Here is a 26,721-nt window from a genome sequence, read left to right as displayed (position 1 = left end):
TACGTTGAGGCATTGTAGGTAGAGTGAAGTTTGGTGTGGTCTTGGCAAAAGTGAGCCACTCGCTTGTGTGAGCCACTCGCTTGTGGAGTACGTTATAGTAACATGTTTTACAACATCGGGAAAAGTTTTTTTGTTGTCGAAATCAGGAAATCGTGGCATTGTACTGTAGGCAATAGTAGGACTTGTAGGCCTATAATAGTTATTTAATGTGCATTTAATGTCTAGCTAATTTTAAGCTAATAGCTCTAACAGTCCTAACAGCTGCAATAGCCACAATAACTCCTAATCCTGCTATAATAGTAGCTCTGCTTAATAAACTATACTTTTATTATATTAATATACTGCTATATCTCCTCTTTAAAATAAGCTATTAAACAACATTATAGGCCTAGTAATAGAATAGTTATTAAGTGTAGAAGGTTTTAAGCTTAATATTCCTTGCTAAGACACTAAGTTAAGATTCTTTACTAGGGCTATAGCAGCCTAAATGTTAGAAAATATAAGAATATTATTCAAGAATAGTAGGTAAACTAAGAATTTTACGCCTAGGCCTGCCTGTCCTGCAAGCTCCTGTTGCGCTGCTGCTGTGTGTGTGTGTGTGTGTGTTGTGGTCAGCAGGTGCTATGCTGTATGCTGTTGCAGCTGCTACGTTGTGTGCGGGCGCAGCTGCAGCTGCTATGGTGTGCTGTCGCAACTTCAAAACACAAACCTTTAACAAACAAACCTTTAACGCTCTAACGTACTCCACAAGCATGCCGGTCACCCAAGTGTACCGGTCACTTTTGCCAAGACCACACCAACACTATAACTACTTTGCAGTACTATAGTACACAGCAGCATTCTACTATGCTACACAGTATATTGTACTAATCTATAGTACTTTACACATCTTTCTTACAAGTTGTTCTGTTGTGCCCTGTCTTGCCACATGTGCCACAGCGCCTTAAAGACTAAGTGCTCCTATCAACGCGTAACCTCTTCTTTGCCTTCTTCCTATCACTACAGGCCTTAAACTCCTTTAGAGTAGTCAGCTGCACTCCCTTAGCAAAGGTTAGAGTCCCTTCTCGCTGTACTTGCTTCCTTTTGTGTGATTTACAACGTGTGGCAGCCTTGTTGGCTACCTGTAGGTCAGCAACCTGGTTGCGCACTAAAACTAGTAAATGCACCATCAGCTCTGCGCCTTTAGTGAGCTAATTAAGAGCGTTAACTATAGACGTTGGCAAGCTATCAGCGTGTCTCTAAATCCTCTCTTAAATTAGCTTTAATTAAGACCTAAATTCTAGGGTGTTGCTTAGTGTTTTAGACTCCTACGTACTGTTGTCCACAGTAGGTGGCGTTGGCATGCGCAGCTGTACTTCAAGCTTTAATAGCACAGCCTCTAGGTTAAGTAGGACTAGGCTAGCACCTCTGAATCCTCCCTAGATATTACTCTCTGTGATTGAGGCGTCAAAAGCTGCTTTGAAGCATGGCAAGAACTCAAGTTTAGTGATACGCGTAATCTTGCTGCGCATTAGCTGCTTAGCTTGGCAGCTATAGGCCTTCTTTAACAGAGAAAAACAGCCTACGTCAAGTGGCTGTAGTAGGTGCGACGAGTGTGGAGGCATACACAGGGTAATAATCTTGTGTTCCTCGCAGTACTGGTGGAATTTAACTAAGTTGTGGCTCTCGTGGCCGTCCAGAATAAGCAGCTAATAGCTGCCAACAGTGCGCGCCTTTGTGTGCTTATTAAAGTGCTTTAACCACTTAACTCTAAGCTTGTTATTAGTCTAGCTATTGTTAGAGATATTAAGAACCTAGTTATTAGGTATACTAGGCTCCTTGTACTAGGCAGAGAGGTGGTGCTTGCTAGAGAAGATAATGAAGGGTGGGATAGACCAGCCCTTCGCGCAGATGCCTTAGATAATGCTGGTCTACTCTTAGTCGCCCTGCTACACTGTCTTTAGTCTCCCTTAACGCTTAGAGCCTGTAACAACAGCTCCTGTTAATATAACGCCTATTATAAAGCTAGATTTATTAAAGTTGTAGGTGTCTTTATCTTGTATACTATACTTAGCTTTAGTATTCTCTACTAGTTAGAACTAGTCCCTAATTACCTTAGGATCCTCACACAGAGCTCTCTTATAGTTATACTTGCAATTAAATTTGACTTTGAGCTCTGGCTGACGTTTAACAAAGTTAGCAGCCTAGTTCTTGCCAACATAGGGCTGGTGGCGCTCAGCAAGCAGAGAATTGGCCATATCCTCTACATCAGCAAGCTAGGGCGAGTATCCTCGCTCGTCTAGCCTCAACACGTGCTGGACAATTACCTCCTCTTTGTTCTTTGTAAGATTCATAGTATTAGGTGTGTAGTCGCAGCGTGGGGTGGCTCTAGCAAGTCGGTCACTAAGCGTGCTTTGAGAGACGTTGTAGATTGCTGCAGCGCGTCGCTGAGAGAGCGTCGCGTCTTGTTAGATAGCCTGGAGAGCAAGCTGTATGTCTGCTTCATTAGAGAGCTTTTTTATGTTGCTGCGTTAAGGCATTGTTAGTAGAGTGAAGTTTGGTGTGGTCTTGGCAAAAGTGACCGGTACACTTGGGTGACCGGCATGCTTGTGGAGTACGTTATAACTTGCGTTGTAGTAGGCCTACAATAATCATTTTTTGCTTATTTTAAAGCTACAATTTCGCTCTATCTATAGGTGAAATTTCGCAATTTTTAAATATTTAATGCTAGTGCTAGCACTACTAAGGGTAGCTATGCAACAATATTGCAACGTTGTTTTAAGTTTATTAAATATAGGCACTTAGCATTTTAGCTGTTAGCAACATTAGCGCGAAATTAGGGCTGTTAGGCGCAAATTGGGGCTGTTGGGGCCGTTAAACAGCCGTTGCACGACCATGCCACGACTGTCAGCAACGGCCGGTCTAGGCCGGATTTTGAAAAACTTTTCCCGATGAAGCGAGTCGTCAATACAAACAAGTCGTCAGCCCCACCAACTTTAATCACCTCTTTAAGCGTATAACTCAACCACGTTGTAAGGCAGTATATAAATATTAATATACTAGTTTAAGCAGGATCTATAAAGTCCTTTTTACACGTTCTTGCGTTATGCCTAGTCTCTCTACACCTGCTGCAGCGCGCAAGAGCCTGGCGGCTGAGGCCTGCTTGCTCTCCACTTTGAGGCTCTACACAGGCAACCTGCTGATCAGCCTTACGCTGAGCGAGTATATCCTCTCTAGCTCCCTTTGTCAAGACTCCTTGCTTCTAGAGTTGCTTTTTCTTGCGCTGTTTACGCGCTAAGGCTGCCTTGTTAGCTCTCTTAAGGCTGGCAATCTGATCGCGCATAAGCTTAGCAGAGAGTATTATCACCTTAGCTCCTTTCTTAAGCTAATTAATTACTTTAATAATTAAGGCAGATAAGGAGCTCTTATGCTTTCTTATGCGCTTACAAATTAACATTAATTAAGCCTTAAGCTCATGTACGTTACTTAGTGTTTGAGCCTGCTAGTAGGCAGCCTCTAGTAGAGCAGCCAAAGGAGGTGTACACAGCTTCACGTTTAGCTTTAACAAGACAGCATCTGGCTGGTAAGGGACAAGGCCTGCGCCTTGAAAGGCTGAGCAGATATTAGCTGTTGTAAAGGTGCGATTAAAGGCTGCCTTAAAGGCTGGCAGGAATTCAAGCTTGGTGATGTGGTTGATGTGGTGGCAGATCAGAGCCTCAATCTCACGGCTGTACGCGCGCTTCAACGGCGAGAAGCAGCCAACGTCAAGCAGCTGCAGCAGATGAGATGAGTGAGGCGGCATACAGAGCGTGAAGATATTGTTCTCCTTGCAAAGCTCTTGAAATTCAAGAGAGTGGTAGCTCTCATGGCCATCAAGGACAAGCAGGCGACGCGCACCCACACTACAAGTCTTCGTGTGAGCGTTGAAGTGCTTCAGCCACTCAACTCCAAGCTCGTTGTTCGTCCAGCTGTTGTCGCTGACTGCAATCGCCCAGTCGCGTGGGATCTCTGCCTCCTTGTACCAGGCAGACAAGTGGTATTAGCCAGCAAAGATAAGGAAGGGTGGGATTGTCTAGCCAGCAGCGTTGATTGCAGCAATAACTGTCACCCACTCGCGATTGCCAGGCTAAACAGCCTTTAGCCTGCCTCTCCTCTCTAACCCTGTTACAACAAGCTAAGTTGTGATCTTGCCTATTATAAAGTTAGCCTTGTTAAAGTTGTAGACGTCCTTGTTACAGATCCCCTACTTTGCCTTTGTCTGCTCTATAAGCTTAAACTAGCTGCTAATTAAGGCAGGATCCTTACACAAGGCTCTCTGCCTATTGTACGCTTAATTGAAACGCGTTGTAAGCTTGTCTGATCGCTTAACAAAGTTGCGTGGCTAGTGGACGCTAACGTGACCAACACTGCGCGCAGCCAGCAGCTTATTAGCCATACCACGCACTGCTGCGTACGTAGGCGCAAAACCACGTTGATCCAGATCAAGTATATAGACTACAATTACCTCCTCTTCTAGCTTAGTAAGCTTCTTTAAGTTGGGTTGGCAATTGCGTTGTGCAGGCTTGCCAGCGCGTCAGTCGCGCATTGTCATACAAGGGACATTATAGACTACAGCAGCGCAGCTTTCAGACCTAATTTGCTGGGCTTTAATAGAATTAATAGCAAGATGAATATTAGCTTCATTTAAAGGCGCTTAAGAAGCGTAGCGTGGAGCCATTGCACGTTGAGATGGAAGAGGTGATCAAAGTTGGTGGGGCTGACGACTCGCTTGTATTGACGACTCGCTTATAAAACACGTTAGTAGAGTTGTGATGCGTTAGAGTTGTGGGTATCTTAATGTTGTGATGTTCCGGGTGGCTCATTGGCTGAACTGGCTCATCGGGCGCACGGCCACGGTACCTCGGCTAGATGAAACCTGTCATGATGCTCGATGTAAGCATGGTTGTAAGTGCTGTTATACTCCTTTACAGCGTGTCGGTTATCATTTACTCAGTACTATTCTCGGCTGAGGACAAGATAGCGCTACCAAGAGGTTCTGCTATAACAACAACAAGCCCAACTAATCCTTCAGTTACCAATTCATCTGCCTTTAGTTGAGATCTGCAATTCTCGAAAAGCATCAGTATTTATAAAACTATCGCACATCTCCGGTCATCTACTATGGATACCGCTGCCATCAAGAAAGAACTCTCCGCCCTCGACGGTATCGTGCGCTACACATTTGGCCACGACCCTGCTGGCGAACCCATCATCGACGCAAGATGGGTCTCGTCGCGTATAGTCGGCCAGGGTCAAACAGGGACAGGCCGCGCCGTTCGGCGTGCATCCGCTGACGGTACTGTTAAAGCCGGCGACACGATCGAAGGGGACTGGACGATCACGTATTATGGACCCGAAGGAGAGCCTGCTGTCACCCCGTTTTTGTTGAGTATTACCATGAACGAACAGGTATGAGATCTTCTCTGCTCAAAGTTTGACGGAATAAAAGGTGTCGCTGACGCAGTGACTTTTTGGGGATAGATCTATCACGCAACGTGGAGTTTGCCAGATCAGACGCTAGTTCTAGATGGGTGGGGATTTGAGGAGGAGGGCAAAGTAATAATCCGCTATGGCAATAGGTTTTTGTCCCGTGGAAGAGCATAAGACTATCGACCTGAGCTAGGACATTGTAATTCCAATGCTCTACGTTAGAGGATATAAGTTCGGCTATGACTATAATGTTCAGCTATATGTTATAACGTACTTCACGGGTAACGTAGATTACAAGCAAGCCGCGCATACCGGTACTCCTGTTTTGAGTTGCCCGCTTCCTGTTGCCAGACTCCCATTTACCGTAAACAGAAAAATTAAGGGCATTTGTGACAACTGGACAGGAGACAAAAAGGCTTCCCGTTCGCGCAGCCTTACTTAAACAACGTACCGGCGGATTAGTAATTAGGTAGGTGGCCACTAGCGAATACCCGCTGTTGTATGTATTTTGTCGTCTTCTTGCTCCTGCCGTCCTAGCAAGTTTTGATGAAGACAAGGTTGTTATTTTGTTTGATTCTTGGACACCGGGTCCACCCGTTCTATATGTATTGTCGAATCTTTGTAAGCCTGCGTGACCGCAATATACGCGAAAAAAGCCCTTTGCGATGCGTTGCGACGAGTGATTGGGGCGAATTCCCAGACACGCTGCTAACGTTGACAATGCCACTCTTCACACCCATCTGCTCAGTCGACCTGCTGTCACCCTCGTTACTGCAGCTCAAACTGATCGGATGACGATGATGGACCGTAATACATCCGTTCTCTAACACATCTTCTGGGGACATCTGCTCGGTACCTGTGATGTCTGGCCTGGACGCGAGCTCGGCATCATGTGGTCGTGTGTTGGCCGTGACCAGCGTTCGTCTCTCTTGTACTGGGGCTGCGGGATTCTCCACCAGTGTTGCAACTATCTCGACAATCTTGGGATTGTTTGTACCAGCAGGGTGAACGTTCGTATGCGCAGATATGACTGGAATCTCTTCTTGAGAAGAAACCAACACCTTACTATCGTCTTGTAACTGCCACACTTCGCTTGTTGTCGTTTGACCCGATTCTGCATCAAGCAATGGCGTCATTGCTGGATCGAGGCGGGCACGACATGCTTCCAGCACCTGCCGCATGTTGTTACCACCGATAACGATCAAAAGCGGCAGATCAACACTCAGCTCCTTTAGCAGCCAAGATCGTATCTCGATGGCTATCAACGAGTCGATGCCCAAGCTTTCGGCTGTCTCGTCAATGACAGTCGAGCCTGGGGACATTTGGAGTGCTTTCCGTAGCTTGGAGGTCAGGGATTCTGTAAATAATTAGCATTGTCAACATAATATCTTTCAGGGTGTGAGCTACCAGCTAGGATTTGCAACAACATCTTTTCATCGGTAGCTTGGAGCAACCGAGCCCTCACAGTTTCTGCTGCTGGAGCGAATGCGTTCGATTGCGCGAGGATGTTCGTGCGCAACAACATATGGGAAAAGATAGGACTGCTCGCGTGTTTCGGCTTGAATTCCTCATCAACATTACAGATACGCACTCCGGTAGTGAATTCGCCGTTTGAGTCGGAGCACGATCGATTTGCAACGACAGCCTCGGCGAATGCAGTATGGAAATCCTGCTCCGATGTCCACATGACGCCGGCTTTCTGGAGAGAGATTTGTTGAGCAGTTGTAAGAGCACGTGTGGTACCGGCACCGAGAATTGCACCCATGTTGATTGTCGAAGCACAATCGCCGCGCGCCCGCCGTTGAGCACTGAGACCAGCCAGGAACCCGTTAGCGGCAGCGTAGACTGATTGGCCAGGATTTCCGGTGATGGCTGCGACCGATGAAAGCATTATGAAAAAGTCGAGTGAGTGTTTTCGGAACACCCTGTCAAGGTTCACTGCTCCGTTGACCTTCGGCTTTAACACCTGCTCCATCCGTGCTGGGTCGAGATCGTGAAACAGTGCATCTTGCAGCACCATTGCACCATGACAGACTCCAGCAATTGGCGGCATACTGACTTCGATACTACCAAGTGTAGCTTCAATGGATTCGTATTCTGTCACATCGCAAGTCAGCACCTCGACTGTAGCGCCCAAAGACCGAAAGTGCGTAATCCATGCGGGATCGACTTTTGGATGACGACTCGAAATAGCGATGAACCTGGCACCTTTCGTTATCATCCACAAACAAAGCGATAGACCCAGGTCGCCAGTAAGTCCAACGAGCCAGTAGGTCCTGTCGCACTGAAAGAGCACTCCATGGTCAATGGGCTCGATGCAAACCTGGACTTTGGACTTTGCCTTCCACTCCAACATTGTCATTGGATCAACAGCGATGAAGGTTCCAGCCACGTCTGATAGGGAGATACATTTGGTAACTTCGCAAGCATTGGTAGATATCGTCGAGCTCAATCGATCATGCACACGATCGAGCGTAAGAGAGGCTCTTGCTATTGACATGCAACTGACAGGAGAGCCTTTCTCGGCGACGTACGCGCTCATTTCATCGCAAGCGAGACCGAATGGTATCTCGCTACGTATGCTCGCAGTCGAGACATCGTCTTTCCAGCAAACAACTCGTGCCAAGTTGATATCATGTAAGGCGTCGCTGATCTCGCTGCCCAAAGCGCGGCGCGGCGGCTGTGAGTCGAGATTCTGATCTTCGCGAGCCACAGAAAACAATACTCTCACACAGTTGGCTTTAGCAAAAGCAGGGAGAATGGTCGCGATACTTGAGTCGGGTTCAAGAACGAGGACCGCGTCATCTGACGTAAGGCCACGCAGGATTGCGAACGATACCAGGCCGTAAAACACGGCGTGGAGATGCTCAACATTTTTTTCTTTGGGCAATGGGCAAGATCGAACCAGTTCTCTCGGTACATCCACCCTCGAAGACAGTGTGCTAGACAACGCAATGACCTGCTCGTTGCCCGCGACATCCGTGCCCAAGAGTAGATAGAAGAACCCACTTCGCTCGATCTTGACAGCCTTGAGAAAGGAGTGTGTAACATGGATGGTGACGTGATTGTTCCGGAGCGATGCCTGGCTGGCACCGATCGATGCTTTGAGGACATATGTATCATCCACTGGCGATAAGGCTACCATCTCATCAGCCAGAGCAACGTCCCGAGTGACCGGGCGGCGAGAAGAGTTGTAGCGATCGTTCAACGTTTTGCAGGGCTTTACTCGAGGAATGAACATATCTCCCTCTTCATAGGAGATCTCAGGCTCCGCAGACCAGAGGATGTCATGTAGGCGGCCTTGGTCCTCCCAAATCGTTGTGCCGAGCAACCGAAGGAAGACCTGTGATATCAGCGACGCCTCAAGTGTGTCTGGTGATGTGAAGTCCACAATTTGTAGCCGGACATGTTCCATCTCCTGAGCTAAACATCTCGCAAAAGCCACTAACATTCTCGCATTCGGCGCATTGCGCTTGTAGCCGAATGTGACCCACAAAACATTCCTGCTGGCCGCGAATATATTTTTCAGGCCTGCAAGCATGTTTTGATCGAAATCCTCAAAAATAGGCTTGTCGCAGTCTTGTAGGACAAGAACACTGCCACCGAATCGAGCTTCCGTATCAAGTAGAGAAGAGATCGATTGCGCCCGGACTACGTTTCCGCCACAGGCGTTCAGAATTGCCTCGATCTGGCCAGCACAAGCGGATGTGGCGGTGGTATCGCCACCGATCAAGGTAATATCTCCGGCCATGATCTGTGGGTGTCGTGCGACTTGGTTTAGAGGATCGCGGAGATACTGGACACGATTATCGATCGCTTGCATGAGTGTGACACAGTCCTGGCCATTGTGTGAAATGCTGTTTCTCGTTTGTAGCAGCGAATCGAAGTCTGCAAGATCATGTAACTCCAGCATTTGTTTGCGCTGTGAAAGGATTCCCTGTTGCAATGAGGGATGTGCAGGTCCGCCACAAACATCAGGGGCTACAACTATCTCCGAAGACGGATCGCGAATCAAGAGATCCGGATCGATAGGCTGGGGACACAAGAAATAACCGCCTGGCCTAAGGAGGTATCCCACATCCCTTAACGTATGTTGCAGCTCTAGTAGCGTGGATGGCATCGAGAACGTAACGACCAGATCAGCTGACCGTGCAGTGAATCCCTGATCACTGACATCGGTATCCGGGCTTGTTTTTCTGTACGTTATCTTGTCGTCTAACGAGTCAAGGACAGTCCTGCCTAGGTCAAGGCATTCCTCGGAAACATCGGTGTGCGTGTAGGAGGCAAACGCATTATCAAGCCCCGATAGGAAGCGCAGCACATGCTCTGGGTCAGCCCTATTGATGCTGAGAATCTTGTTAGCGATGTGAGAGATATCAGAGATTCGGACTTGCCCTAGTATGTGCATGCCCGGATAGCGGTGAGTCAACTCCTCAGCAGCAGATGTCATCACATCAACGACGTCCCTGGAGGTATTGAAGCCATTGTGGCCATCGCGGAGTAAAGGATATCCTGGGCCCCATACCGTCTCGGAGAACATGCGAACATCGTTTGCTGGAGTGGCAGGAACCATAGGCTTTGTGCGCAGACCTTCGATTTGGAGAATAGAGTCTGCGCCGTCCACCGAAGAGAGCTCTACTCTCCCCTCCTTACGATTGACATTATCAACATCTATAGACACGAACTTCAAGTGCTGCTGGGACGAGCTTCGCAAGGCTGCCAACAGATCGAGCGATATTTTCGAGACCTCGGTTGGTATCCGTGGAGTTGACAATCGGCCATCGCCCGGATAGGAGTGTGCAACCATGATTGAGTGCATCGCCGCATCTAGGGTCGCAGGATGCATCAGAGTTTCCATCTTATGAGTGGGACCGGGCATCTGGACCAGACCAGAAGCAACCCCAAGTCTTCTTGACACCGATGTCAAAGACCTAAATGGACCAGTGTAGTGGTACCCATGTTTGGCGAACGATTCGTAGATCCTATCAGACCCAACCTCTTGCATTCCAAACTGTGTGGCTTCTGGAAATGGTTGCATGGTGGCTCCATCTTGATGTCCGCGGTCAATGGTGACTTGACAATGTGCATTGAGTGTCATCGAGCCGGAGGTTTCGTTGGCGATCGAGTGATAGGTAAAGTCAGCGGTGGTCTTCGAATCCCGACGCCGGACGCCACGTAACGACACAAGAACCTCTATCCGGGTATCTCCAGTCGCAAACACCAAAGGCTGACCGAACACAAAATCTGTCAGCTCGATGGCTCTCACGGATTGCTCTCCCGTAACCTGACGCGCAGCTTCAAATGCCGATACGATGTACGCTGCACCAGGGAAGATCATCTGCCCTTGAATGCGATGGTCTTGGAGCCAAGACATCCTGTCGGGTATCAGGCTGTGCTTCCATGAGATTTGATCTTCAGAGTAATCAACGTTTTTTAGACCGAGGAGCTTGTGCCGGCCAGATCGACCTCGAAATGCTCTTGAGACTCTAGACTCGTGCCAGAATGCCCTCTCATGGTTCCAGGGATATGTTGGGAGACCCTTTAGTAGCGTGGGTGATTCTGTAGCATTCATGAACTGATCATAGCCAGCAAAGTCAACGGTATTTCTGGCGAGGCTGGCCCATATGTAGCCAAGACTGTTCGCGAACGCCTCGTCGTCTTCTACGCCTCGAGCTAACATTCCCGTATACGGTATCGTGTAACCGACGGTGTCTTCGATCACTTGTAGGGCGGGACCTTTCAAGGCCGGGTGAGCTCCAATTTCCACGGCAAGGTCGAAGTGAGGTTGTTGCAGAGCATGCTCAAGCGCCTGCGAAAAAAGCACTTCGCCGATCGTATTGCTATGCCAGTAATGACCGTCCAGGCTGTCCGTGACTAAGGCTATGTCTCGATGATATACGCTCGAAACCCACAAACAGTCGGGGATGGTAGGTCGTCGCGACTTGATCTTGCAGGCGCGGTACGAGGCCGTGATAGCCTCGGAGCAACGTATCATGTGATGTGAATGGTCTGCAGGAGGTCAATTACGTGACAATCTTATGAAGATACGGACACTTACACGCATTGTCAACCCTGAGAAGCCTTGTAAACCTGTTACTTGCCTTGAACATGGTCTGTACTTCCTCAATAGCAGAAGTGTCACCAGACAAAGTGATGCTGGAAGCTGAATTACTTGCGGCGATGCATATTCTTCCGCGAAGCTCGTCCTGATTGCACAGGTTTTGCGCCTCTTCGTATGACGCGCCAATCGCAATCATTGATCCGCGTTCTCCATTCCTCCCGCCGATTAGAGGCACATGCCGTCCGCGATAGTAAGCGACACGTATCGCGTCTTGAGCAGAGAGATATCCGGCAGTGTATGCGGCGGCTATCTCTCCGGAGCTATGACCGACCACGGCAGAGAAACGAACGCCAGCGGCGCGCAGCATTTCGACCAGCAGAATCTGCACAGCTGTACACGCCGGCTGGGTAATTGCGGTTTCTGTGATTCGCGAGTGTGACTTTTCCTTTGATAGCTCAGCCTTGAGTGACCATGAGGGCGGGTCTGGTAATTCGGCTAGGCTACGCTCGAGTTCGTCGATGAGGGCTGCTGTTCCGGAGAATTCCATCAAACGGCTTGCCATGCCAGCCCACTGAGCTCCCTGGCCCGTGAAGACTCCCAGTATCCGTGGTCGTAATGCTGACACCGGAGCAGTGAGGAATGGCTTGGCCCCTTCCTGGTTCGCGATAGAGTTGAGTTTCGTATGGAGATCTTTCATACTATTCGCCGAGAAAGCCACCCTCACAGGAAATGCCGTTCGCCTAGTGCACAAAGTATGTGATAGAGCCCGAAGCTCGACTGCAGGCTCTTCATTGAGATACTTTAAGTATGATTTGAGTATGGCAACCAATGCTTTCTCCGACGGTGCAGAGAACACGAATGGGAGATTTGTCACACAATCTATTGGCTGTTCGCGCGCTGCGGAGTCATAGCTTTCCAAGATACAATGAGCATTTGTTCCTCCAAATCCCTGTATGCAGTTAGAACGAGGTTTCCTTTTGCTCCGTCAAATTACTCACAAATGAGTTAACACTGGCTCGGCGTATTACTCCAGGAGGCAGAACTGGCCATGACTCTGCTGTGGTTGGAATCTTGAGGTTGTCAAAGAAAGGCTTGACACGAGGCGAAAGGTTTTCAAAAAGAAGGTTCGGGGGAATTATGCCATGCCGCAGGGCCAACGATGTCTTGATCAAGCCTGCCAGTCCGGCTGTGCCTTCAGTGTGGCCGATGATCGTCTTCACTGAGCCGCAGTAGAGTTGCTCTTTACTGTCATCAGGCTGAGTGTTCGCAAAGAACGCATCATGTATTGCCTTGACCTCAAGGGGGTCTCCGGTAGGAGTTCCAGTGCCGTGAGCCTCAAAGTATTGGGGTCGATCGGAAGGTTTGGTCAAATCGAGCCCTGCCTTCCTGTACGTCGTCTGTATGAGCGTAGCTTGGGCGTCCGCACTTGGCACTGTGAGACCCTGGGTTCTTCCATCCTGGTTCAGACCAGTCTCAGCAATCACGCACTCGATATCGTCGCCATCTGCGATCGCTGCACTCAAAGTCTTGAGAACGATAGACGCGAACCCTTCACCTCGAGCGTAACCGTTTGCGCGGTCATCACACCAGAACGATCGTCCGTCAGGTGACAACATCTTCATACTGCTCCCGACAATAAATTGCTCCGGACCGAGCATCAGGTTTGCCCCAGCAGCGATAGCAAGCTCACAATCTCCAGCCCTTAGAGACTGGATGGCCAGGTGTATAGCAACAAGACTGGAGGAACACGCCGTATCAATCGTCATAGATGGTCCTCGCCAGTCAAAGAAATGCGATATTCGATTGGAGAACATGCTTCGCGAAGTACCCGCAGCCACATAGGGTGGGAAATCTGACGGGTCGCGGTTCAGCATGTCGTTGTAATCGACAGCCATAAGACCTACGTACACTGCCGTAGGTGAACCTTGGAGAGTTTTCATGTCGAGGCCAGCAGCCTCGATGCTTTCGTATACGACTTCAAGCAACAATCGTTGCTGTGGATCCATCGAGCTCGCTTCAACCGGTATGATACCAAAAAATTCGGCATCGAACTGTCGATGGTCACCACTGAGGAAGTAGCCATGACGAGTATGGCTACTGCCTTGGTTGTCGTGCGATGGCTGGTAGAATCCGTCTATACTGAAACGGTCTGCTGGAATGACAGTCTGTACATCGCGAGGATGCTGTAGCAAGTCCCAAAGCTGTGTTGGGTCATTTACACCTCCAGGGAATCTGAGCCCAGTTCCAATGACGGCAATTGGTTCGTTTGGTCGATTGATCGAGGGAGGTATCATACTTAAATTGTGGCTGCTGGGTGGTCGGTACAGAAGTGGCTGTTCACAGCGAGGTTCAAGGTCGCTATGAAGGTCTGGTGGACAAACGAAGTATAGGCTGTCGACTGCCTGTCACCTAAGAAGATGGTGGGCTGGAGGTATATGTTCTGTCATGCATGGCAGTGTCCATCATGGCCACCCGAGAACTTCTTCAGAGCGAAGACTTGGGGCCGACTAAGGCAAGAAGGACGCCTCACCGGGCTCCAAAGACCCCACAACTAGATGCTTGACCTGTGCAATGCCAATAAGATCCGCTTACCTTGGTCTACTAGAGTGAGCAAAGACATGTTTGAAGACAGGGACCATACGTCAGCTGAGGTGAGGTCTTCAGGAGGCGGCGATTGGGATATCGAAATGTCCATACTTGCAGGCACGACGTCGGACCTCTGTCTCTGCTCGTGTAGCCGATGGATCCATCTTGACTGTTGGCCGGTGGGTAGAGTCTGCTTGTCGAGCTTTCCTCCGTACATTGCGTACTCCACGTGTTACTGGTATTATGCAGGGCCTCATCTTGTGTCAATCAGTGGCCGGAATACCTCTCGGCAGCTCCCCCAGGCCCACATATGATGTATGCTGACACACAGACTATTACACATCTAATAGCAATGTCGCTGTTCGCGGGCTTGCACTTTCTTCCACCCGTCACAGCCTGCCTTGCGATGCCAAGTGGGATGCCTGCAGCCCGAGATAAGCGCTGTCAGCACGAGCCGTGTCTGTAAGGTGTGAGAGTGCATCATTGTCTGATTGGCACAGCTTGCGCCACAAATTACATGATCGATAACATCCGCTCGCGAGGTTGATATCGAAGTGAGTGATTGAAAGAAGGTTGCCTACGGTCAAGGCCAGTGAAGGATGATGATGCTCAAAGAAACGAGTTTCAAGGCGACGCATCAGTCTACCGCCGCCCTGGACAAAGCCCGAGCCTCTCATGATACGAAGCCATTTTCTCCCAACACGCACCGAGGCTGGAGCAGAACCATGTCCGCTGCACAAGGCTCACGAAAGGGCTGTGCCGCAGGCCCGGTTGACAGCACCAAGAGTGATACGAGTGCGACATGGGGAAGCGAGAACATCCAGACCTACAGAATCTCCATATGGATCGATAGATTTGTAGATGCAACGAAGCAACGCTACGAATCCTGCGGATAGACGCGTCCAATCGGACCTGTAGTGTCGCCCTTTCTCGGTTAGTAGTCGCCGAACCGTTCATCTCTTGACTATCTGTATCATCATTAAACTAAGGTGGAAGAAGTACGCCCTGGCGGGTATTCGCGAAGCTTGAAGAGGTGGTGAAGGCTGGATAGAGTCTCTTGTGTGGATGATGGCCCAGTCTATGCGGCCTCCCAGACTAGGCTCCTTACAGCCGATGCGAAAGCGACGACCTCGCAGACAGTGACCCTCCTTTATTCTCTTTTCTTCCTGCCACGAATGGTGCAGCAGAGGCGGATCGGATTTGTGGTCCTCGCATACTCATATTGCTGAGAACTACTCAGCAGATCCCAGCAACTCTTCGTGGGCCTCGTTGGTGACTCTAGATGGCTAGACGCTGTCAAGTCGCTGACTGTTGAGGTCAAAGGGCAGTTGAGTTGAACAAACCGAAGCCATCAACCATATCATCTCCGAACATCCCCCACGCATGGCGTTGTACGATTCACACGAGTTTGTGCAGGTAAGTAGACGTTGAGAAAGAACAATAGACACTTCCAAGCCCATCTAAAGCCATCTCCAAAATCTCGAACATATCCAGAGTTCAAAGATGTGGTTTGCACCACTCTAAATTCGAGCGCTGCAGCTGCGACGACACTGGTCCTGGCTGTGACTCGAATTAATAGTGACCCTGATTATTGAAGGTAAACCTCAAGAAGGGTGGAGATCCAGAAGCGGGGCGGCTCGGCGGCCGAACTCCGGTAAAACTTAAATTCTCGAGGCGCAGAAAACAGCTCTCGCGAGCACCGCGCTCACTGCACACTTCGACTCACACCCGCCATTCCCTACAAACCCCTCTGGACCGCTTGAAAACTGTCCCGCGACCCAGAAACTCCAATCATTATGGCCGACACCACTACTGCTGCCCCCGCAGCTGCTTCAGCTGAGGAGCCCAAGAAGGTCAAGACCTCTAACAACGACGGCGAGGAGATCCTGAACCTCAATAGCAGCGAACAGAAGAGCGATCGCCGTGATGACCGCGACCGCCGCGACAACCGCGAATACCGTGACAACCGCTCTGGAGGCCGTGGAGGACGTGGGGGCCGTGGACGAGGAGGACCCCGCGGCGGCGGCGGCTTCAAGGGCAGAAAGTGAGTGACGGTGCCGTGCCAATTGCTGTGCATACACTGATTGACTCTCCTCAGGTCGCGCAACAACGAGTTTGAGGACCTCCCCGAGAGCGACGACCCGGTTGAGATCCGCAACCAGGTGCGTGCTGATTGTTTAATTTCAGTCGCCTGCTAACAGGCGCAGGTCGAATTCTACTTTTCCACGCACAACCTTGTTACGGACGAGCACCTATTCACCAAGCTCGAAGGCCCCAAGAACTGCCCTGTTGCGATCAAGCACATTGCCGACTTCAAGCGCATGCGCCGCTTCCAGCCCTACAGCGCCATTGTGAACGCCCTGCGCGAAAGCAAGGACCTTGTTGTCGTCGACGACGGCGAGTTCAGCGGCCCTGGCAACGAGGCCGTCAAGCGCAAGGAGCCCATTTCTGTCCCCACCAAGGAGGACGATGAGAAGAACCCCCCGTCCGCCACCGATCTGTTCTACCGCCTGAAGCACGCCTCCTCCAACGATCTGAGCAAGAGCGCCTATGCCAAGGGCTTTGGCGACGAGGAGCCCGGCCAGATTGCGCTGGAGCAATTCTTCCGTCCCTACGGCGCCGTCATGGTGCGCAAGAGGCGCGAGGACAACGGCACCTACAAGGGCAGCGTTTTCGTCGAGTTCGACTCGGAGGACAGCCAGAAGCAGTTCCTCGCCCTCGACCCCGCGCCCAGGTTCAATGGCAACGACCTTACCGTGATGGGCAAGAAAGAGTACTCGGAGATGAAGTGCAAGGAGAAGGGCATCAAGCCCGAGTGGGAGCTCGCCGAGGGAGAAAGGCGCCAGCCCCGCGAACACCGCGACGGCCGCGACAACAGATCCGGCGGCCGAGGCGGTCGTGGTGGACGCGGTGGACGTGGTGGTCGTGGAGGACGTGGAGGACGAGGTGGCCGCGACGGTCGCGACGACCGCAACCGCCATGATACACGTTCGAGGCGCGACCGCAGCGGCTCCGTCGATGACGACGACTGGAAGAACCGCCGCGAGCGCTTCCAGAACGGCAAGGACGACGCATCGAAGGAGAGCAAGGAGATTGAGCGCGACGCTCACGGCGTCCCGGTCGTCAAGGACACCAGCAACAAGCGCAAGGCTGACGACGAGGCGGGCGGCGAGGATAAGAAGAGCAAGCTGGAGATCAAGGAGGATGCATAGTGGATGGATTGCGGTCGATGCTGGATTGCATATACGGCGTTACGGTTGCTTCATGGCCATGGTGCTCGATACCATTACGACTAGGTTGGGAAAAGTATTTCTATCTCGACTACCAGATTACATTTGGACCGAATCGATGCTACGTTTTGCATATATCCGTGAAACGCAAACTATGTGCTACACATTCCATGTGTGCTTCCTGTACCTCCCCGACCTTGTGTTAGAATCCAGCTCTCCTAACTGTCACCACTCAGCTGAGCCTGACTAGTCATCATCCCGGTCCAAATGGAGAATCCCATCAGCGCGCGATCCTCCGCCAAGCTCAAATTCGGGGGCCGCATTTCAAGGGTTGATAACATTCGCTGAAACCCCAGTCGCCAATCCAAGCCGTTTCCTCAGGCAGCACAAACGAAGCATGCCGTTGCATCAGTCCCAACCAGACGAGGAAACGCATATATGAACTCGGCCGCGCAGCCCACGCCTCTGAGAGCCCAACCTCCAGGCTCGCGCATTGATTGGTCCCCGCGAGCGTCGCCGCACGATGACGATCCTGAGTCTCCTTACCGCGCTCCTCACGCTCGCCAGCGGCGCACACGCCGCATCGCAGATAGCGCTGTTCACCGACGACAACTGCCAGGACTCGTTCAAGGGCCTCGAGGGCCCGAACGGCTACCCCAACGGCTCATGTACCGACTTCCGCCGCAGCGGGTCGTACGGGAGCCTGCAGGTTGTTGGGCTGGATGCGGGGTGCGCAGGTTAGACAGCCCGTGGGCAAAAGCAACGCGCATGGCTGACACGCAAGGCAGTGACTATCTACGTGCAAGACAACGACACGACGATATGCGGCGGCTTCCAGGAAGAGATTCAGCTCGGACAGTGCTGGAACAGCACGTTTGTGTACTACAGCATTGATATGTGCGATCTTGGCGCGAGCAGCTCTTCTGTCAGTTCACCGACAGCATCAGCCTCGTCGACATCTTCCGCTGCCCCATCGACCAGCCCCACGACAGGTACGTTAGTTGGAGCCGTCCTCGGTGGTCTTGCGGGGGGAGCGCTGATCCTGGGTCTCGCGCTGTGGCTGCTGGCAAGGAAGAAACGAGCGAGGAAAGCGAGGGACGCAGCTGCGGCTGAGCACAGCCGGGATGACGCTGAGATCGCAGTGAGTCCGTACCGAAGCGAGATGGACGGCACCTATCAGCGGCACGAGATGGCACAGGGCAAGATTGTGTACAAGCAAGACGCCGCCGAAGTTGCACAGCCGCCCGTCGAGCTGGGCGGGTATGAAGTGCGTGATGTTGGAGCGCCGAAACGCTAGTTCTTGCCCGGTCCCTCGACGCGCGACCAAAAAGGCGTTCATTTGTAACGATGCATTACTAGGCAAAATATAGTACAGATGCACAAAAAGGCAAAATGACACGAGTGGGGTTCGAACCCACGCACATTTCTGTAGTAGAGATCTGAACAAATTGAAAAATGCACTGCAAGCTTCCGAATTGCTTAAATCTACCGCCTTAGACCACTCGGCCATCGTGTCTCAAAGAATGGAGATAAGAAGATTCTGCGGGATAAGTACAATATAAAGCGTTTTGATTGTGAAAGATAGAAGGCTGGATGGTTTCACGGGTACACTCGGGCGTCGATCAGAACGTCTAGACTCCTTTCCTGAACTCCGATGCAGTTCTAGCCAACATCTAGCTGTCCCACGCCAGATGACGTCTGATCAGTCAAATCTTTCACAGTCGACATCGAGTCACCATCGCACTAGTGCACGGCTTAGCTACTCGACATTCCCCCCCCCCCCCCCCCCTCAACGCACGCGCAGCAGCATCGCTGCAGCACGGCACATCGCGGCTGAACCAACCTATAGGTACACACCCGCTGTTGCTGTGTGGATCTGCTCCACGACCGAACGTCCGCAAGTTTAGCTTTTGCGCTTCTGCTCCTGCGGGCTGCGACGGCGTCATATAGTCCGCCGCCTCACACGGCATGCGTGAATAGTCCTAGCATACGTGGTTGAAGCTGGATCCATTGGACAAAGTCGATGTGCTCGTGTTGCTACAGTCTATTCTATCATACAAGACGTGCGAGCACAGACGCCGCGCTCGCTATACCACCATGGCTACTATGACTACACTCGCTACGCCGTCTACCGTCTCCGTAGGTACCAGTTAAACGCCAGCTGCCCCGTCTCGATGCTGAACGGGGTCGGCACCTCGGCCAGCCCTGGGCGCGCAACCGGGTGTCTCAAGTACACGGCCGCGCAGACATTCTGGTTGACCTCGAGATACCTGGGGATGAAGGCAAACGCGCTCATATAGTCTCTGGGCCGCCAGGGCGTCGCGTACGGGGCCGCGGCGTTGCGGTTGTTCCACGCGCTCGTGTGCTCCGTCTCGAGCTTCAGCTTGTCGAACGCCTGGCGCAGCTTCGTCTGGTCCTCGGCGCTGAACAGCGGCGCCTCGACGGCGTCGGGGCTGCGTGCGGAAGGTGGCGCAGACCGCCCCGCCAGCTGGGTCTTGAGGAAGTCAAACTGCGTGTCGAGAGTGGAGATGGACTCGGGCGAGGCGCTGCGCCACAGGCCGATAGCACGCTTCACGGCCTGGCGGAAGGCGCGGAACTTTTGCTTGTCCTTTGCGCCGACGTCCTCGGCCAGCACGCCGTCGACGTCGGTCATCATTGCCTGCAGGTGCTTCTTGAGCTCGGCGGGCGAGGGTGCGTCGCCCTTGGACTGCACGACGGCTTCGGGCGTGGGCTGGCGCGGTGTCTGGCCGCCATGGGCCTCGCGGGCTTCGGCGCGGGCGGCGGCCTTTTCCTTGGCAACGCGGCGGGCGGTCGAGGAACGCTCCTTCGGGGCGCCGGTGGCGAACATGACGCTCGTCGGGTCCACCTGGAACATGTCGCCCGGGTTGAGCATGTAACCCGGGAAGGGCATCTTCTTGCCATTGACCTTGACGAGTCCGTGGACACAGAACTGGCGGGCCTGGCGCACGCTGCTGGCGAACAGGGCGCGGAAGATGGCCGTGTCCAGGCGGCGCTCGATCGGGTAGTAGGCCATCTGCATGTATGGCGTCATGGGCGGCGCGCGTGGTTTGTCCTGCGAGTCTGCGCCAGATCCGCGCCCGGCGGCCTGCTCGCTGCCGTCGTGACGGGCGAGGTACTTGTGGTCCATGGGCACAACGGCGGGGATGGACCGCTTGAAGAGGCGCGCCCATTTCTTCTCGCGCATCTGCTCGCCGTGGTAGGCACGCGTGTCTGCTTTGGCCGTCCATTTCTGCTGGAAGTATGTTCGCATCGCAGTGTTGGGCGGCCGCAGCTGCGCGAGACTGTACAGCGTCCAGCGCGACATATCCTGCCGCACTTTCTGCCATCGTTAGCCAGGACGAGGCAACGCTGCACCAAAGGGGGCATAACGCACCAGCTTCTTCAGCGAATGGAATCTCGGCTTCTTTCTCATGACGGCGGTGTGTCGTGTGCTGGGGAAGGCGTCGTGAACGCGGATCGTAAATCTCGACACCGAAGCGGCTGAACTCCGGCGAATTGCACTCCTGAGTACCGGAGAGATCCTCGCGCCTTCACACTCGTCATACTGTGTAAAAACCCCAGACTAACGCAAAACATCCTGTCTATTCACACCGTAGACGACATAATCACGTGCTCAGTTCACCGCGAGGCTGGTGAAATTGTTTGATTCAAGACAGTTGCTGCGTCGACAGCCGGCGCATGCTATTATGTACTATACACGGGGACTCAGAGATATTAGTAGACGAGGTTCCCCATGTCGCCAGATCATACCATGCAGGGGCAAACAAGAGCCTCACAATCTCCGCCGATAAACGCCAGCCCTAGAATGCTTGAAAGAAGGAAACAGAAAAAAACAACGTGCCGATGGAGAGCAACCTACAGCCGGCTTATAGCTCTGACTCGCTCTCACTCTCGTCCAGTGTGAATATGCTCTGAGGATGGCGCAATGTCTCGGCACTCGGTCGCGGGCTCACGTCCACCACGCTGCTGTCCGGCGTCCAGCGTCCGGACTCCCCGGCCTGTGACGACGCGCTCGCCGTGTACGCCCTGGCTCTCGCCTCGTACCGCAGACCGTTCGCCACGAATGAAGCACCAAGATCCGATTCGTACAATGGGGGCTCGCTGGGTGTGCGGGAGCGGTAGCTAGGGAGGCTGTCGGTGCGAGAGAGGGGTCGAGAGGGTGCTTCGGGGATAGTCGAAGGTGGGTAGGTGGATGTGAGTGAGGGCGGCCCCGGCGCGAAACAAGGGCGGTGACATACGCAGCGAGGGTTTGGGGGAATAGCTATGCCCGTGCGGCCTTCTTCTGCGCGGATGATGTCGTTGACAACATTGTGCGCGACGCGAAGCTGCCTAATCTCCTCCTGCATGGCGGTTTCGAGGACGTTCTCTTGATCTGCGATGAGGGCACGCTTCTCTTCGTAGTCGGCGATTCGCGCAGCATCTTTGCGCCAGTTGCCGCGCCACCAATTGCGCCAGGCGTGGTGGCGTGCAGCGCGTTTGTACGCGCGTGCGTTGTAACGCTCTTCGTAGTCGGCAGCACGCTCGGTGCGGGTGCGGAGGCTGGAGCATTTGTGTCGAATAACGGCAACAAGACAGCCACAGCAGAGAACGCCCAGAGCGATCTCGAGAGCAATAATGTACGGAGCCTGACGTTGTTGCGATCGCAGGGGGAGCTCGCCTGTAGACCCCTCATACGGCTGAGGTTTTGACTCTTCCTCCTCTGTCTCTGCTTTCGAGTCTATGTTAGCGACGTTGATGCTGCCATATCGTTGCGAGCTCACGCGAGCCGAGGCGTAAACCTCCTCTGGCCGACCCATGTTTTTGAATTGATCGTCAGGATGCAAGCGCAGGTACACGACTCGCCATGCGCCATGGGCCTTGTCGGCGACAGTCTTGAGAACGCAAGAGATGCCGTCACAGTGCTTGAGCTCTTCGGTGGAGCACTTCGCTTCTTTGCGGATCTTTGAGTTGATGTACTGCTTCTTGGACGCTACTGCTAGCTGGATAGCTGCAAGTTCGGCTTGTAGTGCTCTGAGTTCCCGGATCTCGTCTTCAAGGGAGACGTTTGTCTTGCTGGTTTCTGCCGTTGCGGCGTGACCGAAGACTAGTCGAAGATGAGCCGGTGGGTCACGCCAGATGTCAGAGAGCTCTGGCGCAAGGTCCGGAACGGTCTCAAGCCTGAGAAGTGATGGCGGTGATGCGTTCTGCTTGAACGAGATGGTAAATCCAGATGGAGTACTAATGGGAACGCCGTCAATGGACTTGATGTTGACTGTCAGGATTTGGGCGGCCTCGTCCGTCTCCGCGTTGCCGTGAAGACAGGTCGAGTTCCATGCAAGGGCCAGGTCACGCTGAGGGAGCTGGTCATTCTGCTGCAGACGCGCAATGCTGGTGTACTGGTAGGAGCCCGAGCCAGACGCGTAGTCACCTTCCCATTCTTGGGGGAGTGGTACACCGTTGATGGTGATGTTGGAAGAACCACAGGCTTCGTCGTGAGAATGGGCAGTGAAGTTTAGGGTCTGTGGTGAGGTTAGCAAGGCTGTCTCCATAAATAGATGCCTGAAGTGCGCCTCACGAGTGACTCGTCATCCTGGTCCGTGTAATCTTGGCCGGAACACCCAGCGCAGGGCACGCTGAAGGTCGCTTGCGCGTAGTTCTGTTGAACATCTAGCACAGTTCAGCAGATGCCTAGAGGCGTGGCAAGAGGTGGATGTATAAGAGTGGAGCGTACCTAGCTGCAAAGGCTCATTGTGCAGTCGAGCAACCTCACCGTGGCTGGGAAGTGCTGCGGCAAACCCGGCGGCGGCGAACGCAACGGCTGACAACACCTTGGACTTGAAGGAGCGCATAATGAAGGCAATACAGAAAAAACGCGAGAGAGAAAGTAACGGTAAACAGCACTTTCCTCCACCACGGGCGCACAACAGGTGCGGCTGCTGGTGAAAGATGGGAGCTCTCGTCCCAACTTCTGAGGATCAGGCAGAAGTGCGGCTGCGCGGAGTTTAAGACGCGTGGTCTGTCAGCGTGCTCAGCCACAATCTAATCGAGCTTGAGCTTGGGATGTGAGAAAGTGAAGGCCAAATACCGTCGCGAATGATACAAACCAATGGAAAAGGCCTATCAGGTGGCTCAGCAACATGCTATACCCCACGGTTGGAGTTGTTGTTGCAGGCTCACCTGCAGGCCATCTGACAAGAGCCTTTCGAGATGGTTCTTCACCGGTTCAGGCGCCCCATGACGACCAGGTCGGCGCGGACGAATGTTGTCGTTCTAAGACAATTGCAAAAATATCGCATCATTGTAGTGATTCGAACGACAATTCCAAGGCTTTTGGCACGTCGTTGCAGGGTGATCGACTGTCTAACTTCGTAGTTCTTGTAGGGCTGAGCGTCGCCAAGGCGAGCGCATGGACTAGTGACGATCTACCAGTGCAGCAACTTGACGACAGCACGGTTGGCTCTCAGCTCCACAAGCACCAGCGACGTCGACGGTGAATCTACTCCTCCAACCGCAATTTCAATAAAAGACCATATACACTTCAGCTTATTGCTCATTCGCCTTAACACAACGGCAAGATGGTACGTCGTACTGCGCCTGCAGCTGAGAGCCCCGCGAGCTCTGACTGACGCGACACAGCTCCCATTAGGCCTTCTCACGGCCGCAACGGGCCACCCGATGCTTGTAGAGCTCAAGAGCGGCGAGACACTCAACGGCCTGCTGGTCAACTGCGACACATGGATGAATCTCACATTACGGGAGGTCGTGCAGACGAGCGCAGATGGCGACAAGTTCATGCGGCTACCGGAGATATATGTCCGTGGAAGCACAGTGGGTAGAATTGCCTCGCGCGGGGGAATCGAAAGCTGACAGCGCGCAGATCAAGTACCTGCGGGTACCGGACGAGATCATCGAGGTTGTGAAGGAGCAGCAGGTCAAGGACCAGGCGCAAAGAGGCGGACGCGGTGGCATGCATTCCCGTGGAGACCACAGGGGCGACCGGGGCGGCAGAGGCACACGTGGACGCGGCCGAGGCCGTGGACGGGGCGGCGGCGGCAACAGTAACAACGCGTGAGTTGAGTGAAGAGAAGGCAGATCGAACACAGCAGCTTTGCGAAAGCACTATTGGGCATATATCCATAGTCCTGTGCGTACAGCGCTCCGCAAGGAGACCCAGGGCCGTCCTTTTCGTTCGACACACGGCCATCGACGTTGGCCCAAACCGCTCGACATGAGCTCGGGAGCTTTGTTTAGCCTGACAATATGCGGCAATCCTTAAGGGTTCTCCTACGCTCACAGGCGAAGCTCTCGTCTGCTGTAAGAGACGCCGTTTGACAGAGTCGTTAATGAGAAAAGTCCAAGCAATCTACCAAAATCTCGAAAGGCCATCCCAAAAGAGCACACTTCCCGTCCCCTTTGCAAATATGGCTCCCATTCGTACTGTTGCTCTTCATACGTAGAGTTGCTAGGTTTAGCGAGATACTCGGCCACCATGCACGCTAAAGCGGGGTCGATCACAGCACGCCCGCGGTAACTCGAGGCTCACTGCAAAAGAGTAGAAAGCCTCATCTACCATGAGTGAAGTTGCTGGGACTTTGTCGACTTCAGATTTGCTTTCTGGCTGCCCGGTCACTCATACGTCTGCTTGACCTGACTTCATGCTACCACTTCACTGCAGCTTGCATCACTGACCAGAAACCACTCTGGACTATTGACAATATGTCGAGCTTTACTATCTCCGACAACGATCTTGACCAGGTCAAGGACCAAGTCGTTTTGATCACTGGTATATAAGCTCTAGACGTGACGTTACCGAGTGGCTTACACTGTACAGGCGCCTCGTCTGGCATCGGCCTTGCAACGGTTCGTCGCATCATCAATCATGGAGGCAAGGTCTACGCTGGGGATCTCAATTCACTGCCAGAGCCGGAAGCAGCTTCAGTCTCGTTCTCAAAAGTCGATGTGACAGATTGGAAGCAGCAAGTCGAGCTGTGAGCGTCACAGCATTGAAGGCAATACCCAACGACTCACCTCGTACAGTTTCAAAGCAGCAGAAAAGCAATACGGGAAGATTGACCACGTATTCGCCAATGCCGGGATTGCACCAACAGTCTCGCTGCTCGAGGACGATGTAGATGTCAACGGGGACCTACTTCCACCGGACCTCAAGACCATCAACGTGAATCTTCTGGGCTGTACCTATGTACACCATCAAGCTGGGTATCCACCATATCCGCAGGAACCCTGCTGGCGGCAGCATCGTGACAACGGCATCCGGCTCGGATTTCACACGATTCCCTGCCACAGACTATAGTAGGCCTCATCCAACGTGTCGTATCTTGTCATACTCAATGCATCACAGCAACAGCCAACCAAGCACACAGTGCTCAGCCTCATGCGCTCCTTAACAGGGCACTTGCATCCCAATCTGCCCATCCGCATAAACGCCATCGCGCCCTCATGGACGGACACCGGCATCCTCAGCCCCGCGGTCCTCGCCGCCATCGACGAGGGCAGCTACCAGTCCGCCGACGTGCCCGCGCGCTCCATCACCGTGCTCATGGCCGACAAGACGCGCCACGGCACGCTGGTGTACAGCGAGCGCGGCCACTTCAAGGACCTCGAGAATGGCGAGAAAAGGTACCACCATCTGACGGTCAAAATGCTCGGTGTCGAAAACGAAGAGGATCTGGGTGAGCTGAGGGTCATGCGGGATCTGGCCAGGATGGCGGCAGCGGAGAAGGTGAGGCGGTTTGCGGATGGGAAACTTCAGCTTGTGCGAGTGCGAATCCGGAAAAGACGGATGTGGGTTCCCAGATGCCGAAATTCGGGGACCCCGTGGGGAAGACGGCTCCACTCTTTTTGTCGGATGTTGGAGACTCGTCCGCAAGCCATCGTGTGTCTGTGCTTTGGCGTTGTAGCTCGATTCGTACAACGCGCTGGTGCTCGTGCCGCTGCCTGGCTATGACTTCTTCCAGCCTGCGCATCAGATGGCAGGGCTACGACGAGCTGCTTCATCAGCTGCGACCACTCCACAGCTGCATTAATAGCGCGGTGCTTGTTTTGACACCGACTGTCTGTATCCATATCATAACGTTTAGCGCTGTGGGATTCGTGCATGCCAGTGATGGCCTGCATACGGCGTGGATTGATACCTGTTTGCATGCGACGTGCATGCGTGCCTTGCATCTTCGTATCAAATTTACGGACAACGGATCTTTGTCTATTCTGGCGGCTGATTGCTTCCACGCGCTGCATCCCGGTTTGTCGTCGCGAACCGGGCTCCACCGTCAAACCTCCCGGACTGCTCGCGGTCCGCGCACGAGTCGCGCGCTCCCCGAAACCAGCTCCCATGTGCTGTCCAAGACTCGTGGCGGAGCGGGGTATCGAGCAGCTGGG

The 26,721-nt window shown here is 52.8% G+C and overlaps 7 protein-coding genes and 1 non-coding gene across 8 annotated transcripts; 4 read left to right on the top strand and 4 right to left on the bottom strand.

Annotated features, from left to right (window-relative positions):
- Positions 1-6,192: 6,192 nt before the first annotated feature.
- On the bottom strand, positions 6,193-13,803 carry M421DRAFT_3941 (ketoacyl-synt-domain-containing protein; the record flags this gene model as incomplete). The annotated part of the gene is made up of 5 exons (XM_033590055.1): positions 6,193-6,204; positions 6,255-6,805; positions 6,856-11,457; positions 11,507-12,458; positions 12,508-13,803. 5 exons carry the CDS (start codon positions 13,801-13,803, stop codon positions 6,193-6,195), a joined length of 7,413 nt encoding a protein of 2,470 aa, XP_033450446.1.
- Positions 13,804-15,795: 1,992 nt separating this feature from the next.
- Positions 15,796-17,578, top strand: M421DRAFT_386874 (uncharacterized protein). Its single transcript, XM_033589919.1, has 4 exons — positions 15,796-15,948; positions 16,006-16,139; positions 16,194-16,257; positions 16,303-17,578. The coding sequence occupies exons 1-4, from the start codon at positions 15,892-15,894 to the stop codon at positions 17,305-17,307; spliced, it is 1,260 nt and encodes a 419-aa protein (XP_033450445.1). The 5' UTR covers positions 15,796-15,891; the 3' UTR covers positions 17,308-17,578.
- A 288-nt stretch (positions 17,579-17,866) lies between these two features.
- Positions 17,867-18,598, top strand: M421DRAFT_24793 (uncharacterized protein; the record flags this gene model as incomplete). Its single annotated transcript, XM_033588575.1, has 2 exons — positions 17,867-18,062; positions 18,114-18,598. Coding segments are annotated over 2 exons (681 nt in total), but the record flags the coding sequence as incomplete, so codon positions are not given.
- Positions 18,599-18,718: 120 nt separating this feature from the next.
- On the bottom strand, positions 18,719-18,841 carry M421DRAFT_t47. Its single transcript has one exon. It is a non-coding gene; the product is annotated as a tRNA-Leu (tRNA).
- Positions 18,842-19,179: 338 nt separating this feature from the next.
- Positions 19,180-20,773, bottom strand: M421DRAFT_419243 (alpha-L RNA-binding motif-containing protein). Its single transcript, XM_033592053.1, has 2 exons — positions 20,720-20,773; positions 19,180-20,665 (listed from the first exon to the last, which is right to left on the bottom strand). Exon 2 carries the CDS (start codon positions 20,648-20,650, stop codon positions 19,454-19,456), a length of 1,197 nt encoding a protein of 398 aa, XP_033450443.1. The 5' UTR covers positions 20,651-20,665; positions 20,720-20,773; the 3' UTR covers positions 19,180-19,453.
- A 130-nt stretch (positions 20,774-20,903) lies between these two features.
- On the bottom strand, positions 20,904-23,613 carry M421DRAFT_419242 (uncharacterized protein). The gene is made up of 3 exons (XM_033592052.1): positions 23,057-23,613; positions 22,901-22,992; positions 20,904-22,844 (listed from the first exon to the last, which is right to left on the bottom strand). The coding sequence occupies exons 1-3, from the start codon at positions 23,172-23,174 to the stop codon at positions 21,213-21,215; spliced, it is 1,842 nt and encodes a 613-aa protein (XP_033450442.1). The 5' UTR covers positions 23,175-23,613; the 3' UTR covers positions 20,904-21,212.
- Positions 23,608-24,721, top strand: M421DRAFT_419241 (Sm-like ribonucleo protein). The gene is made up of 3 exons (XM_033592051.1): positions 23,608-23,903; positions 23,962-24,153; positions 24,203-24,721. Exons 1-3 carry the CDS (start codon positions 23,901-23,903, stop codon positions 24,395-24,397), a joined length of 390 nt encoding a protein of 129 aa, XP_033450441.1. The 5' UTR covers positions 23,608-23,900; the 3' UTR covers positions 24,398-24,721.
- A 320-nt stretch (positions 24,722-25,041) lies between these two features.
- M421DRAFT_3935 (NAD(P)-binding protein) lies at positions 25,042-26,369 on the top strand (the record flags this gene model as incomplete). The annotated part of the gene is made up of 5 exons (XM_033590048.1): positions 25,042-25,108; positions 25,157-25,313; positions 25,363-25,501; positions 25,685-26,065; positions 26,244-26,369. The coding sequence occupies 5 exons, from the start codon at positions 25,042-25,044 to the stop codon at positions 26,367-26,369; spliced, it is 870 nt and encodes a 289-aa protein (XP_033450440.1).
- Between the last annotated feature and the right edge of the window lie 352 nt (positions 26,370-26,721).

Source organism: Didymella exigua, assembly GCF_010094145.1.
Source record: "Didymella exigua CBS 183.55 unplaced genomic scaffold M421scaffold_9, whole genome shotgun sequence".
NCBI classification, from domain to species: domain Eukaryota; kingdom Fungi; phylum Ascomycota; class Dothideomycetes; order Pleosporales; family Didymellaceae; genus Didymella; species Didymella exigua.
This window is presented reverse-complemented; position numbering and strand designations above follow the sequence as displayed.